At 47.2% G+C, this 17,088-nt stretch overlaps 1 protein-coding gene across 1 annotated transcript in view; it reads left to right on the top strand.

Annotated features, from left to right (window-relative positions):
- LOC129694837 (putative pre-mRNA-splicing factor ATP-dependent RNA helicase DHX32) overlaps positions 1-17,088 on the top strand; it is a 130,742-nt gene that overhangs the window by 45,554 nt on the left and 68,100 nt on the right. The window contains 3 exon segments of the mRNA XM_055631599.1: positions 2,347-2,540; positions 13,632-13,914; positions 13,916-14,017. Of these exon segments, the coding sequence (XP_055487574.1) occupies positions 2,347-2,540; positions 13,632-13,914; positions 13,916-14,017 (579 nt within the window).

The raw sequence follows: 17,088 nt of genomic DNA, 5'->3' as shown, positions 1-17,088 counted from the left end.
GTGATGCTCCGTGATTAAATGCTTCGTATGGCACATCTGTAGAAGTTGGTGCGAGTTGTTGAGGACATGCTAAACTTCCCAAGCCTTCTAATGAGGTAGAGGTGATGGCATGTCTTCTTGGCCATTGCTTCAGTATGGGTGGTCTCAGAATTAACCTGGTGAAATTCTTTGGTCTGACTCCAATGGGGAGATTTTTTAAACTCCCACCCCTTTGATAATAGGCATATAACTGCTCACTAGTTTACAATTACAGCATGGGTTCAGCCATCTCTGCCCTAACAGTCCGGGCCGACAACTTTTTTGTCCCTTAGTCCACCTGCCTGCACTCATACCATACCCTTCATTCCCTTCTCATCCATATGGCCTATCCAATTTATTTTTAAATGATACCAATGGGGCCGACACCACTTCCACTGGAAGCTCATTCCACACCGCTACCGCCTCTCTGAGTAAAGAAGTTCCCCCTGATTACCCCTAACTTCTGTCCCTTCAATCTGAAGTCATGTCCTCTTGTTTGAATCTTCCCTATTCTCAAAGGGAAAAGCTTCCACATGCACTGTTTCTTCCCTCTCATGGATTTAAAGACCTCTATCAAGTCCCCCCTTAACCTTCTGCGCTCCAAAGAATAAAGCCCTAACTTGTTCAACCTATCTCTGTAACTTAGTTGTTGAAACCCAGGCAACATTCTAGTAAATCTCCTCTGTACTCTCTCTATTTTGTTGACATCCTTCCTATAATTGGGCGACCAGAATTGTACACCATACTCCAGAATTGGCCTCACCAATGCCTTGTACAATTTTAACATTACATCCCAGCTTCTATACTCAATGCTCTGATTTATAAAGTCCACACATATAACATGCATATATATACTCTAGATCTTGAAATCCTTTGCTGAGAAATTGAAATTTGCATTAATTTTTGCATTGTTAAGCTATCAGGTGATTCAGAATTGATGTTAAAAAATCTCTCGGGAGATTCTTTTCACTCCTGGATCCTGTGCAAAATTACTTGCACATGCCTTTCATGACAGCAACTGCTCATGGAGCTCGCAGCTGCAAACCTCTGGGAAATGAGTCATCTCTTAAGAGTACACTTTATCTAGTCTGATGAAGGATCTTGACCCGAAACGTCACCCCTTCCTTCTATCCAGAGATGCTGCCTGTCCTGCTGAGTTACTCCAGTATTTTGTGCATCTTCCTTGTAAAGCAGCAACTGCAGTTCCTTCCTATACACTCTATCCATCTCCCTCCAGAGATGTTGCCCCACCATTTATTTATTTTTTGTCCATGTCTAGTAAAATCTGGTCGTAGAGTTTTTTTTATTTGTTTTTTTTTCTGGTGGCCTGGTGCTCGTCAGTGGGGTCATGGTCCAGGGGTAAGGAGGAGGAGGTATCGGGTTTTGGCCCAAAACGTTGCCGATTTCCTTCGCTCCATAGATGCTGCTGCATCCGCTGAGTTTCTCCAGCATTTTTGTGTATCTAGTAAAATCTGGTCTGCTATATTTTCTGCAGCAATATATAGAAAAACTATTTTTGCAGATGCTCTAAAATGGGGAAACCATAAGGAAAAGACTATTCGTATCAACAAGAGGCATTTAGACAGAAGACAGTACAGGAAAGGGAGACATAGATAATTGCAGGAAGACATGCTGTTCACATTGTCACCGTGCTGATCAACATGGGAACGGACTCTTTGACCTAACTTGCCCATGCCGACCAATATGCCCCATCCATCCCATTCGTCCATCGCTCTCTAAACCTATCCTATCCATATACCTGTCCAAATGTCTCCTACATGTTCGGATAGTGAACAATTCTGATTGCCGCAGCTGGCCGTGGAGGCCAAGTCAATGAGTATTTTTAAGGCCAAGATTGACAGATTCTTGATTAGTAAGGGTGTCAGTGGTTATGGGGAGAAGACAGGAGAATGGAACCGAGAGGGAAAGATAGATCAGCCATGATTGAATGGTGGAGTAAACTTGATGGGCCGAATGACCTAATTCTGCTTTGAAAACCTATGAACACACATATATTGTTCTGGCGCTGTCCTGCTTTGTGTTGTATATAATGACAAAATAAAAATAAATAATGGGTAGAAGGGAACCGCAGAAGCTGCTTTACACCGAAGATAGACACAAAATGCTGGAGTAACACAGCGGGACAGGCAGCATCTCTGTAGAGAAGAAATAGGTGATGTTTCGGGTCTGAAGAAAGATCTCGACTTGAACGTCACCCATTCCTTCTCTCCAGAGATGCTGCCTGTCCCGCTGAGTGACTCCAGCATTTTGTATCTATCTAAAAATAGATAACGTGCGGTTTATGTTGCCGTTGTGTTCTCTCTTTAGATTTCCCAGTGGTGTGCTGAGTATGCCCTGTCGGCCCAGTATCAACACGGAATGGTGGTCTGCACTCAACCCCACAGTCTGTCCGCCATGTGTTTAGCGCAACGTGTAGCAGATGAACTGGACTTAAACGTAGGGCATGAAGTTGGGTACCGTGTTCCTTATGAAGACTGCTGCACAACAGAAACTATTCTCAGGTGAGAAGCTTTTAATTAATTGACATCACAGAATTGGAAACTCATAAGTTACACAGTCATAGAATCATAGAACACAGAAACCGTCCTATGGCCCAACCCGTCCATGCTGACCCAAGATGCCCCATCTAAGCTGGTACCATTTGTCCACATTTGGCCCATATCCCTCTAAACACTTACTATCCATACACCTGTCCATTTGTCTTTTACCCTGTTGTTACAGTAGCTCATTCCACATACCTACCACCCGCTGAGTGAAATAGTTTTGTTTTAATTTAGTTTATTGTCACGTATACCGAGGTACTGTGAAAAGCTTTTTTGTTATAACAACTTGTAAGAGACAATCTTTGTAGGTAATTTCGCTCCTTGAAGCTTTCAGCCATCTCTATACTTTGGCAACATCTTCATTGTATTCCAGGTTTAGAACTAGATTCCTCTCTGGTTCCTATTAAATGTTGTCCCTCTCACTTTAAATCTATAGCTTCTAGTTTTCTGATTCTTCTATTTCCCTTCATGATTTTATACGCCTCTCAAAGATCACTCCTCGGCCTCCAACAGTCCAAGGAATAAAGTCCTAGCCTGCCCAACCATTTCCTGTAGTGCAGCTCCTCAAGTCCTGGCAATAATATCTCCTTATCTTCTTGAGGAGAAGCAAAGTAGGTCTACATTCTCTACAATAGCATTTTGCAATTACTCAAAGTAGCTCTCAAAGTGGAGGACATTGACTGTTCACCTTTTATGGAGGACACCATCAAAGTGTTCTACCAAACCCAATACATTATTTCACAACATCTTTCATGTCTTGTGTGCTTCAGAGGTATGTTAAGTGCAGTTACTGTTGTAATGTAAATAATCAGAGCAGTGTATTTGTACATGACAACATGCTCAGATAAGTTGATTTAGTGTATTTGATCAATTTTGGGCAATAAATTTGGAAGAGCACTCTTATACTTACAAATATAGAGTAATAGAATATGAAAACAGGCCGAAGCTAGACTCAAAAAGCTGGAGTAACTCAGTGGGTCAGGCAGCATCTCTGGAAAAAAGAAATAGGTGATGTTTCGGGTCGAGACCCTTCTTCAGACTGCACATAAAACCATGTCCACGCCAACCAATATGCCTGTCTAGGCTACTCCCATTTGCCCACATTAGGCTCGTATCCATCTAAACCTCTCCTGTCCATGTACCAGACCAAATGTCTTTTAAATGCTCAATTCAATTCAATTCAATTCAATTCAACTTTAATGTCATTGCACAAATACAAGTATGGGTACAACGAAATGCAGTTTAGCGTCAGTCCGTAGTATAGTGCAATATAGAAATAAAAGTACAGAATAATCAAACAATGTGGACGGAGAGACTGGATAGGTGTATCGGCGGGACTCCGAGTTCAGCAATGTGATGGTATTATTGTAGAAGCTGTTCCTCATCCTACTGGTACGAGACCTGAGGCTCCTATACCGCCTCCCTGATGGGAGGAGGGCAAACAGTCCATGGTTGGGGTGTGAGGGGTCTTTGATGATCTTCCCGGCCCGTCTCAGACACCGTTTTCGGTGGAGGGCACCATGGCAGGGAGCGGGGCACCGATGATGTACTGCGCGGTTTTCACCACCCGTTGTAGTGCCTTCCTGTCCGCAGCAGTGCAGCTGCTGTACCATACCGTGAAGCAGGTGGTCAGGATACTCTCTATGGTACAGCGGTAAAAGTTGGTCAGGATCTGGGGGGACAGGTGGGCTTTCTTGAGCCTCCTCAGGAAGTAAAGGCGCCTTTTTGATCAGCTTGGAGGTGTTGAGGGACCAGAACAGATCCTCTGAGATGTGTACCCCGAGGAATTTGTAGTTGGAGACGCGCTCCACCTCAGTCCCGTTTATATGGATGGGGGTATGACTGCCTCCTCTGGTCTGCCTGAAGTCAACAATAATCTCCTTCGTCTTCTTGGAGTTGAGGACGAGGTTATTGTTGGCACACCAGGCTGCCAGGTGCTGGACCTCCTCCCTGTAGGCTGACTCGTCGTTGTCACTGATCAGCCCTACCACCGTGGTGTCATCGGCAAACTTAATGATGGCGTTGGAGCCATTCTTAGGGATGCAGTCATGGGTGAAGAGGGAGTAGAGGAGAGGGCTGAGCACACAGCCCTGAGGCACGCCGGTGTTCAGTGTTAGAGTGGAGGAGGTGAGGTTGTTGATCCTTACAGACTGCGGTCTGTTGGTGAGGAAGTCCAGTGTCCAATTGCAGAGGGAGGTGGAGATGCCAAGTCCGCTGAGTTTGGTGATCAAGCTGGCGGGGATGACAGTGTTAAAGCGGAGCTGAAATCAATGAACAGCAGCCTGATGTAGGTGTTATTGCTGTCCAGGTGGGTCAGGGCAGAGTGTAGGGCCGCCGATATGGCGTCCTCTGTAGACCTGTTGGTCCGGTAGGCAAACTGATGGGGGTCCAGTGTGGGGGGGAGGCAGGCTTTGAGGTGAGCCAAGATCAGCCGCTCAAAGCACTTTGCAATGACAGGGGTGAGTGCCACTGGGCGGAAATCGTTGAGACTCCCTGTGGCTGATTCTTTGGGCACTGGCACGATGGTTGATGTCTTGAGGCAAGTGGGGACAAAACCCTGGGCCAGTGACAGATTGAAAATGTCAGTGAAGACTAGGGATAGTTGTCCAGCACATGCCCTGAGCACCCGCCCGAGGATGCCATCGGGGCCGGCAGCTTTGTGCTCTAATTGTACATGCCTGTACAACTTCCTGGAGCAGCTCATTCCATATACACTCCACCCTCTTTGTTTGGGTTGCCCCTTGGGTCCCGTTTTAAATGCCTGCCTGCCTGATCCACCTCATGCACTCTTTTTATCTTCTGATTACCCTCTCAAGTGTACTCTTATACTAGCCGAGGGGTTAGGTTCATACTGCCAAAATGATTTACGCCACTTTTTTTTGCCTGGCACCTCAATATCTCTCTCGACCAAGATTTCCAAACATGCAAATAGTCTCGCTCAGTCGATCCCTACAAGTTCCCAAGCTTGTCTCAATTTAGGGCCTTAACTTGTGGGCTAGTCCTATCTTTCTCCATAACTATTTTTAGAACTAATAGAAATTGAAGTATAGAAGTTGGGAGGTCAAGATGTTGGTGAGGCCACATTTAGAGTATTCTGTTCAGTTTTTGGTCACGATATTATAGCAAAGATGTTGTCAAGCTTGAAATGGTTCAGAGAGGATTTACTAGGATATTGCCAGCACTCGAGGGACTCATCTCTGTAGCGCATGCCCTCGAGTCCTGGCAACAGTTGTATAAGTCGTTGGTGAAGTTTCATTTAGAGCAGGGGTCGGCAACCTTGTTCTGCATAGGGGCCAGGACGCATGTCTGTGAGCGGATGGCGGGCCACATCCATCACATGTGCACATGGATCCCGCCCCGGATGGCAGGCATCAAATCATCCTTGCACGTCTCACCCACTGAGTTTTTCCAGCATTATTGTCTACCTTCGATTTTTCCAGCATCTGCAGTTCTTTCTTAAACGTGTTTCCAGAACGTGCATGGCCGTGCCGGCGGCTTTGCGCAGGATGCGGTACAGCCAGAGCTCGGCACTCGCCCGCGTTTGGCGAGCCAGATGATTACGGGGAAAAAAAATCTGCCTGCGGGCCAAATGATTTTGGGTTACGGGCCGTAGGTTGCCGACCCCTGATTTAGAGTATTGTGTTCAGTTCAGGGCACCATGTTACAGGAAGGATGTTGTCAAGCTGGAAAAGGTACAGAGAAGACCTGCAAGGATGTTGCCTTGCCAGGACTAGAGGATCTGAGCTATCTGAGGTAGAGTAGGCTGGGACTCTATTCCTTAGAGCGCAGGAGGATGAGGAATGATCATAGAGGTGTACAAAATCATGAGAGGAATAGATCTGGTGGATGCACGGAGTCTTACCCAGAGTAGATGAATTGAGAACTAGAGGACATAGGTTTATGGTGAAGGGGAAATGATATAATAGGAATCTGAGGGGTAACTTCACACAAAGGGTGGTGGGTGTATGGAACAAACTGCCGGAGATGGTTGAGCCATAAATCTTAACATTTAAGAGACATTTTGACTGGTACATGGATATGAGTTTTATGAGTTTAGTTTATTGTCATGTAACCGAGGTACTGTGAAAACATTTTGTTGCGTGCTAACCAGTCAGCAGAAAGGCAATGCATGATTACAATCGTACCATTCACTGTGTACAAATACATGATAAAGGGAATAACTTGAATAACGTTTAGTGCTAGATAAAGTCCTGTAAAGTACGATGAAAGATAGTCCCGTGGGTCTCCAATGAGATAGATAGTAGCTCAGGACTGCTCTCTAGTTGTTGCTAGGATGGTTCAGTTGACTGATAACAGCTGGGAAGCTGGATAGGATAGGTTTAGAGCGATATGGGCCTAACGCAGGCTGGTGGGACTAGTGTAGGTGGGGCATTTGGATCGGCGGGGGCAAGTGGGGCTGAAGGTCCTGTTTCCATGCTGTTTGACTTGATGACTCAATACCTATCAGACTATCATCACTGGGCTCAAAGTGTTCCTCCTCTGACAATGCCTCCCATTTATCTATTGCATCCTCTAATCTCTCCATTTGTCAACATGCTCGTAAATCTCTGCACCCTTTCCTGCTTGATAGTGTTAGATAAATAAACCTTGCATGTGATTTTTAGTGTAGATAGTGTTAGGTAAAGCTCGCACATGTCACCAGTGTAATTTCCTGCATTTGTCAGTGCCCTCCCCTAATCCCCCCCCCCCCCCCTCCCCCCAATTTAATTTACAGATACTCTCCTCTCATTTTCTGTACTTGTCCTCCTTTAATTCTTTGTTCCCGATATGTAGTGAAGTGCATGTAATGTAATATTCCACGTATTTGTGCACAGTTTACCTCATTTTAGATATGCCACACAGTTATAATGCACTCCTTTAAGATTCGGGAGAGGCGGAAGCAAAGATGTTTACCATTGTTTGTCTAAGCTGAGGTAATTGGTGTGTTGATGGTCATGTGCTTTTGTGTAGTTTATTACTCCGGCTGCGCTGAGTATGATTAACCTTTGCACTTTTAAAATACGGGAATCGTTTGGAAAATTTAGACTGAAGTATCGGCCTCGTTTATCATATACCGACCGGCTGACGAAACAATGCTTCGCTAACTGTGTACTGTTCTGGGTTCCTGTGAAAGTTTCAATAGCTTAATCTTATAATTATCTTCAATTGTGACATTTCCTTCACCTTTTTGGAATTACCCATGAAGTCTATGCCAGTACACACCCTCCTTGGTCACAGTGATTTGAATTCATTAATTGCCTACTTGTTGTTAGTAGTGAAATTAAAACTTGGAGAGTAGAGTGATGTAAGGTTGTGATTTTTATCAATTCTCATGTAATTTTATTCAATTTGCCCCTTCCTTTAGATGGCAAAATCTGTTTTGTTAATTCAGATGGAGGAAAGGATAGAAGAGACGGTGTAACTTGCCACTTGTATTATTTGCTTATGAAGTTGGTGAGATTTTATATGGCTGTGTTGGTTTGCTTAAACTGTTTATTCACTGCCACAGGAGTTTCTTGGCTCAGTTTCCCTTCTCTTCACTCTAACCTGCTTAAGTTGAATTCCTGGACCTGACAAGCAAAATTAGGTAGAAGAGGGAGGAGCCCAATTTGTTGACTCTATTTTATGCTTCTCATCATGAAACACTTTTGATGCACAATAAAATGATCTGCAAGCTTTACCCAACAGTATCTAATTTAGTTTAGTTAATTGTCACGTGTACCGAGCTACAGTGAAAAGCTTTTGCGTTCTATCCAGTCAATAGAAAGAAAATACATGATTACAATCACGCCTTTTACAGTGTACAGATACATGATAAGGGAATAGCATTTAGTGCAAGGTAAAGCCAGCAAAGTCCGATCAAGGATAGTTCGAGGGTCTCCAGTGAGGTAGATAGTAGTTCAGGACCGCTCTCTGGTTGCGGTAGGATGATTCAGTTGCCTGATAACGGCTGTGAAGAAACTGTCCCTGAATCTGTAGGTGTGCCTTTTTACACTTCGTGTGGCGGAGGGGGGGGGGGTGTGTGGCGGGGGGGGGGGTTGTGTGGCGGGGGGGGGTTGTGTGGCGGGGGGGGGTTGTGTGGCGGAGGGGGGGGGTGTGTGGCGGAGGGGGGTGTGTGGCGGAGGGGGTTGTGTGGCGGAGGGGAGGGTGTTGTGTGGCGGGGGGGGTTGTGTGGAGGGGGGGGGGGGGGTGTGGCGGAGGGGGGGGGGGGTGTGTGTTGTGTGGGGGGGGGGTGTGTGTGGTGGGGGGGGGGTTGTGTGGCGGGGGGGGGGTTGTGTGGCGGGGGGGGTGGGTGTGTGGCGGAGGGGGTTGTGTGGCGGAGGGGGGGTGTTGTGTGTGGGAGGGGGGGTTGTGTGGCGGAGGGGGGGGTGTGTGTGGGGGGGGGGGGGGTGGGGGTGTGTGGCGGAGGGGGGGGTGGGGTGTGTGGCGGAGGGGGGGGGGTGTGTGGTGGGGGGGGGGGTTGTGGGGGGGGGGGTGTGTGTGGGGGGGGGGGTGGTGTGTGGCGGAGGGGGGGGGGTGTGGCGGGGGGGGGGTTGTGTGGCGGGAGGGGGGGGGGTGTGTGGCGGAGGGGGGGGGGGGGTGGGTGGTGGGGGGGGTGGGTGGTGTGGGGGGGGGGGGGGTGTGTGGCGGGGGGGGGGGGTGTGTGTGTGGGGGGGGGGGGTGTGTGGCGGAGGGGGTTGTGTGGGGGGGGGGGGGGTGTGTGGCGGAGGGGGTTGTGTGGCGGAGGGGGGGGGTGTGGCGGCGGGGGGGGGTGTGTGGCGGAGGGGGGGGGGTGTGTGGCGGAGGGGGGGGGTGTGTGGTGTGGCGGAGGGGGGGGGTGTGTGGCGGAGGGGGGGGTGTGTTGGGGGGGGAGGGGTTGTGTGGTGGGGGGGGTGTGTGGGAGAGAGGTGTATATGGGCAGGGAGAGGGTTGTGAGGGGTGTGTGGTTGGGGTATGGGGAGGAGTGGTGGGTGGGAAGGGGGGGCGGGGGGGGTGGGGGCATAATGGGAGAGAACGCAGAGAAAGGCGGGGGAAGAGCCATTTGGGAGATGCGGTATCACGGGGGAGGGGGGCAGGAGCCAGCGAGGGGGTCCAGAGGGGAAGAGGTAGGGGGTGCGATGGGGACTCACAGTGGGTGCTGGTCGCTTCACTAGCCGCTTCGCTGGTCGTTCTCTGCCGGGAGTCGCCGCTTTCAGTTTGGTGACATCTGCGCCATCTCCGACTGTGCTGGGTCGGGTCGGGCTGGGTCGGGCCATCCAGAGCCTCCCGCAGCTGCAGGAAAGACGCGATGGTACAGGAAGGGGCGGACCGTCCCGCGGAGCGAAAGTACAAGGGACCAGTCCGTGCTGCGCTGAATGGCAGGAGAGGCAACCGATCTGCACATGCGCAGTTTTTAAGATTTTTAAACCTCGATAACTCTTATCAGCTTCCACCAATTGGAACCAAACTTGGTGCAATCGCAGCATAGGGGAACGGCGAGTAAGCTGGAGAAAACTCGTAGAGCTATGGTGTTACGCTATTGCGAAAATAGAATGACCGCCAAACCGGAAGATAACAAGATCAGAGTTTTAGTTATGTGTAGATGAGGAGTAACTTTCCCCACAAAGGGTGGTAGGTGTATTGAATGAGCTGCTGGAGGAGGTAGTTGAGGCAGATACTATTGCAATGTTCAAGAAACATTTTTGACAGGTACATGGAGAGGACAGGTTTAGAGAGATATGGGCCCAATGCAGGCAGGTGGGTCCAGTGTAGATGGGACATGTTGGCCGTTGTGGGCCAGTTGGGCTGAAGGGCCCGTTTCCACACTGATGGGTGACATGGGGCCTCGGCGGTGGTGAAACCTGGCGGCGGCAGGGATGCCTCGCGAGTCTACCAGCGGCCGACAGTCGATGAGAGCGTGGAGAAGCACGTTGAGGGGGGAGGTGAAGAACAATGGAGGACCTGGCGTGGGGGGGGGACAAAGGATAATGGGGACCCTGCGTGGGGGAACTGCTGTGGTGGTGGGGGGGGGCAACAAAAGGGGGAGCCGGCATGCTTTGTAACCTTGTCAGCGCCGTAGGTGGCTGCTATTTGTATACATTGTGTATGCAAGCAAAGAATCTCGCTGTACCTAGTCGCATGTGACAAAGTATTCCTATTCCGTTTCGGGTCTGGACCCTACTTCAGACACCATCAGGAAAAGTCATGAACATTTGTTGATTAAATGGCCTCTATAAAAATGCCCCTGGTGGCCGATTGGGAAAGGGGGAGATGCAGCGAGACCTGGGTGTCATGGTACACCAGTCATTGAAGGTAGGCATGCAGGTGCAGCAGGCAGTAAAGAAAGCGAATGGTATGTTATCTTTCATTGCAAAAAGGATTTGAGTATAGGAGCAGGGAGGTTCTACTGCAGTTGTACAGGGTCTTGGTGAGACCACACCTGGAGTATTGCATACAGTTTTGGTCTCCAAATCTGAGGAAGGACATTATTGCCATAGAGGGAGTGCAGAGACGGTTCACCAGACTGATTCCTGGGATGTCAGGACTGTCTTATGAAGAAAGACTGGATAGACTTGGTTTATACTCTCTAGAATTTAGGAGATTGAGAGGGGATCTTATAGAAACTTACAAAATTCTTAAGGGGTTGGACAGGCTAGATGCAGGAAGATTGTTCCCGATGTTAGGGGAGTCCATGACAAGGGGTCACAGCTTAAGGATAAGGGGGAAATCCTTTAAAATCGAGATGGGAAGAACTTTTTTCACACAGAGAGTGGTGAATCTCTGGAACTCTCTGCCACAGAGGGTAGTTGAGGCCAGTTAATTGGCTATATTTAAGAGGGAGTTAGATGTGGCCCTTGTGGCTAAGGGATCAGGGGGTATGGAGAGAAGGCAGGTACGGGATACTGAGTTGGATGATCAGCCATGATCATATTGAATGGCGGTGCAGGCTCGAAGGGCCGAATGGCCTACTCCTGCACCTAATTTCTATGATTAAATTTCTAATATATTGTAAATGGATGAGTTAGTTGGATAACAAAGAACTATTAATAACAGAACTATTGTGAATGTATCAGTGTGGATTTGCTGGGCCGAAGGGCTTGAAATGCCACACAGACAGCAGCCGAGGTCAGGATTGCACCCGAGGTTAAGATCAAACCCAGGCCCCTGGCTCTGTAAGGTAGCAGCTCTACCAGCTGTGCCATTGTGTTGCCCTTCTTCAGACTTGAACTGGCAGTAGTGATAATGGCTTGTGTTTATTGAAAGTGACCAGCACTGTGTAGCACCAAGGAGACCATCAACTTGGCAACCTTAGCCTGGATGTTATCCAAGACACGCTCTAAACTTGCTTCAGCAGCATCAGTATTGAATACTGAGTGATTTTGAGCATGTTCTTAATTGTGTTAAGGTCTTTGAAGCAATTAAAGTTGATGCCAGAGTGTTACTTCTTTTAAAGTAGATGCAATTATGTTTTAGTTTAGTTTAGAGATACAGCGCAGAAACAGACTCTTCAGCCCACTGAGTCTGTGATTCCCACACACTAGCACTATCGTACACACTGTCCGTACCCTAGCTCTATCCTACACACTAGCAAATTAACCTACAAACCCGAATGTCTTTGGAGGGAAAACCCATGCAGTCACGGTGAGAAGGTGCAAACTCCGTACAGACAGCGGCAGTAGTCGGGATCGAACCCGAGTGTCTGGCAGCAACTCTACTAGTGTGCCACTGTGCTGCCCTTATGTGGAAAACATTCGCATAAACATCATTGTTGCATCTTGATTCGGGACAAGGTCCACACTATTCATAAGTTTCATGTTCAACCACTCCCTGGCCCTAACTTGGCATCAAGAGTACCGACTGTCAGGACAGGGAATGCACATTGTGAACCATTCCTAATCTTCCAATCTACCTCATTATGTCCCTTGCACTTTGTTTTGTCCGCATTTTCTCTGAAATCGTGGCCCGTGACTCTCAGTCTGAAGAATGGTCTCAACCCAAAAAGTCACCTATTCCTTTTCTCCAGCGATGCTGTCTGACCCATTGAGTTACTCCAGCTTTTAGTGTCTATCTGTACTATATTCTGCACTCTTTTATTTTCTCTCTTCCCCCACCCGATGCACTCTTATATGTTATGATCTGCCTGGATACCACTCAAAATAAAGTTTCTCACTAAATCGCAGTACACCTGGCAACAATAAACTAATAACAATATCATGTTCTGAACCTGTCATCTGAAATTTCTGAACTCAAACTTTTTGCCAACTTATCTCATGTGATAAACACGACCCTTTATTATTTTAAAATTGTAACATTCCAATTTAAAAAACCACTTGATCCAGTATTTACTGGAGGATTGTTCGCAAGTTGATCCTTTTTTAGTGTGATATTGATTTCTCCTTTGCAAAAGTCCAGTTAGTCTGTTGATTTTGCTGTAGCGTTCAACTATATCAATGCATATCAGGAATTGATTTGCTATAACAATGTATTAAACTAATCCCCCAGTCTCCGATCTTACAGGTAGTTCACAGTCATATAGCACGGAAACAGGTCCTTTGGCCCAACCTGCCCATGCCGATCAACATGCCCCATCTACACTAGTCCCACCTGCCTGCGTTTGGCCCATGTCCTCCTAAATTTATCCTATCCATGTATTTTCCAAATGTCTTTTAAGTGTTGTGATAGTACCTGCCTCAACCAACTCTTCCGGCAGCTTGTTCCATATACCATCCATCCTTTGTGGGGGGAAAAAAAAATAGTTCTCCCTCGAGTTCCTATTAAATATCTGGTTCTTGATTCCCCAACTCTGGTTAAAAGACACTGTGCATTTACCCTGTCCATTCCCCTCATGATCTCATATACCTCTGTCAGGTCACCCCTCATCCTCCCGTGCTCCAAGGGATAAAGTCCTAGCCTGCTCAACCTCTCCCTACAGCTCAGGCCCTCCCGTGCTGGCAAAATCCTTAAATATTTTGTGAACCATTTCTAGCTTTAATGCATTTTATACCATGTTTGTCTGTTGGTTTATAAAGAGGTGTGAGAAGTTCTCGGCATTAGATTTGTTGTAAACCAAAGCCTTTATCTTTTCGTCAGGTACTGCACAGATGATATATTGCTCTGTGAAATGATGTCCGACCCCTTGCTACGTCACTACGGAGTTATAATTATCGATGAAGCCCACGAGCGAACCGTGGCAACTGATGTGCTCCTTGGTTTATTGAAAGACTTGCCAAAGCAGAGGCCGGAGCTGAAGTTGGTCGTGATCACAGCACCGTACCTGGCAGATAGACTAGGGAGTTACTATCCTGACGTGCCTTTTGTGAAAGTGGAGGGTGCTGCTGAAAGTTCATTTCCAGTGGAAGTCATATATCGAGATGGGACAGTTTAAGGATTGTGTCTCAGCTGCTTCACAAACGGTACTGGATATCCACAGAAAGGGAGAAGAGGGCAACATTATAGTCTTCTTGGCCAGTGAAAAGGTGGGTATTCTTACTTGTAAAGGCATTGATTTGGACATAGTTTAGTTTAGAGATGCAGCATGGAAACAAGCCCTCCAGCCCACCAAGTCCGCACCAACTAGTGATCCACATACACTTATACTGTCCTATACGTACACTAAGGGACAATTTTCACTTTAACTGAAGCCAATTAACCTACAAACCTGTCAGTCTTTGGAGTGTGGGAGGAAACTGGATTTCCCGGAGAGAACCCACGCAGGTCACAGGGAGAATGTACAAATTCTGTACAAACAGCACCCGTAGTCAGGATCGAACATGGGTCTCTGGCGCAGTAAGGCAGCAGCTCTTCCGCTCTGTCACTGTGCAGCCTATTGTAAAACTAACTTAATGAGATTTATTGTTAATGCCGAACCTATTTGTTAGGGAGAGTAAACCCTGACTAGAGGACAGAGGGCGGCACGGTGGCGCAGCCTGGAGTTGCAGCCTTACGGCACCAGAGATCCTGTTCAATTCTAACCACAGATGCCATGCCGCCTGTATGAAGTTTGTACATTCACCACATTGGTTTTCCCTGGGTGCTCTGTTTCCTCTCACACGACAAAGACATACAGATTAGTAGGTTAATTTGGCTTTGGTTAAAAGAATATATGTAAATTGTCCCTAGTGTTAGTGTACGGGATCACTGGTCAGCATGGTCTCGGTGGACAGAAGGGCCTGTTTCCGCTCTGTATCTCTAAACTTAAACTAAACAGACTCTTTGAAAACATATTTTTCCATGGTGGGAGTTTGAACTGCCAGCATTTCTAATCAAGCTGCTTCCTGACTTTGTATTTCTATGTGCTACATTCTTGCTTTCTGGAAAGAATGGATGGAAAATCGGACGGGCGGCGACTAACAGTGCTCTAGAACAGAAGTGCCTGTTTAAATAATCAAACTTCATTGTTTAAAGATAATATTCCCAAATATTTAATTGCTAAGCAGTTCTTTTTTTCCACGAGGGCCTGAGGTTGGACTTTATTCCTTCGAGCACAGGAGGATGAGGTGTATAAAATCATCGGGGAATAGCTGAGGTGAAAGCATCAGGTGTTCTATTCAGAGAAGGGGAATCAAAAACCAGAGGATATAGGATCATCCTACCAATAACTAGAAAGCAGTCCTAAACTATTATCTCCTCATAATATCTTTGATTGGTCTTTACTGGCTTTATCTTGCGCTGAACTAGTCATGATATTCTCTTTATCATGTATCTGTTCTTTGTAGACGGCTCGATTATAATCATGTGTTGTCTTTCTGCTGACTGGTTAGCACGCAACAAAGGTTTTTCACTGTACCTCGGTACACGTGACAATAAACTAAACAGACTAATGTTGAGAGAGGAAAGATTATAATAAGAACCTCGGGATGGGGGCGTTAGAGGAGCCCGGTAAATGCTGAGACACTCAAGGTGGCTCCTGTAAAAATGGCAACGCAATCTCGGTGACCTTCCATGAACACTCCCAAACCCAAACTTAATGCTAACAGGCCCCTGCAAACACGGACACACTCAATGTCACCCACTGTAAACATTGGCACTCTCTCTCTGTGACTTCCTGTAAATACTGCCCCACTCCATGTAATGCTCCTGAGAATATTGGCACGCTCTCGGTAACATAGAAACATGGAAACATAGAAATTAGGTGCAGGAGTAGGCCATTCGGCCCTTCGAGCCTGCATCGCCATTCAATATGATCATGGCTGATCATCCAACTCAGTATCCCGTACCTGCCTTCTCTCCATACCCCCTGATCCCCTTAGCCACAAGGGCCACATCTAACTCCCTCTTAAATATAGCCAATGAACTGGCCTCAACTACCCTCTGTGGTACCCTCTGTAACCCCCTGTAAATAAAACCGTGGCCCTCTGTAAATAGTGACATCATCGTGAGCCCCTGTAAATTATGTTACATTCAGGGGGAGCCCCTGTAAATACTGCCCCATTCAGGGTGAGCCCCTGTAAATACTGCCACATTCAGGGTGAGCCCCTGTAAATACTGCCCCATTCAGGGTGAGACCCTGTAAATACTGCCACATTCAGGGTGAGACCCTGTAAATACTGCCACATTCAGGGTGAGCCCCTGTAAATACTGCCACATTCAGGGTGAGCCCCTGTAAATACTGCCACATTCAGGGTGAGACCCTGTAAATACTCACGTTCAGGGTGAGCCCCTGTAAATACTGCCACATTCACGGTGAGCCCCTGTAAATACTGTTAAATACTCACATTCAGGGTGAGCCCCTGTAAATACAGCCACATTCAGGGTGAGCCCCTGTAAATACTGTTACATTCAGGGGGAGCCCCTGTAAATACTGCCACATTCAGGGTGAGCCCCTATAAATACTCACATTCAGGGTGAGCCCCTGTAAATACTGTAACTTGCCATTACTAATCTCCATTAATAATGAATTACTGATTGACTCTGTGGTGCTAATTCAAACCTGGCAAATCTATTCCTGCTTGGCGTGTTTTCCAGAGGACTCTTTTCACACCTACACTATGCCGCCAATATTGCAAGATATTTGGGTGTTGTGCTGTCAAAATGGAAAAGCCATTGGCGGGAATCATCATTTAATGCATTAGTTTATGGGAAGGCAATGAGAGTTTTCTAAATGTATAAAGAACACGGAGTGTGGAAACATAGAAGGTACACAAAAATGCTGCAGAAACTCAGCAGGTGCAGCAGCATTTATGGAGCGAATGAAATAGGCAACGGTTCGGGCCATCCGAAACGTTGCTTATTTCCTTCGCTCCATAGATGCTGAAGCACCCGCTGAGTTTCTCCAGCATTTTTGTGTACCTTCGATTATCCAGCATCTGCAGTTCCTTCTTAAAAACATAGAAACATAGAAAATAGGTGCAGGAGGAGGCCATTCGAGCCAGCACCGCCATTCATTGTAATCATGGCTGATCATCCCCTATCAATAACCCGTGCCTGCCTTCTCCCCATATCCCTTGACTCCACTAGCCCCAGAGCTCTATCTAACTCTCTCTTAAATCCATCCAGTAACTTGGCCTCCACTGCCCTCTGTGGCAGGGAATAGTAGAACAGTACAGCA

This window comes from Leucoraja erinacea, unplaced genomic scaffold (assembly GCF_028641065.1).
Source record: "Leucoraja erinacea ecotype New England unplaced genomic scaffold, Leri_hhj_1 Leri_81S, whole genome shotgun sequence".
In the NCBI taxonomy this organism is placed as follows: Eukaryota; Metazoa; Chordata; class Chondrichthyes; order Rajiformes; family Rajidae; genus Leucoraja; species Leucoraja erinaceus.
Note: the sequence above shows the minus strand (reverse complement) of the source record. Positions and strands in the feature narration are given on the sequence as shown.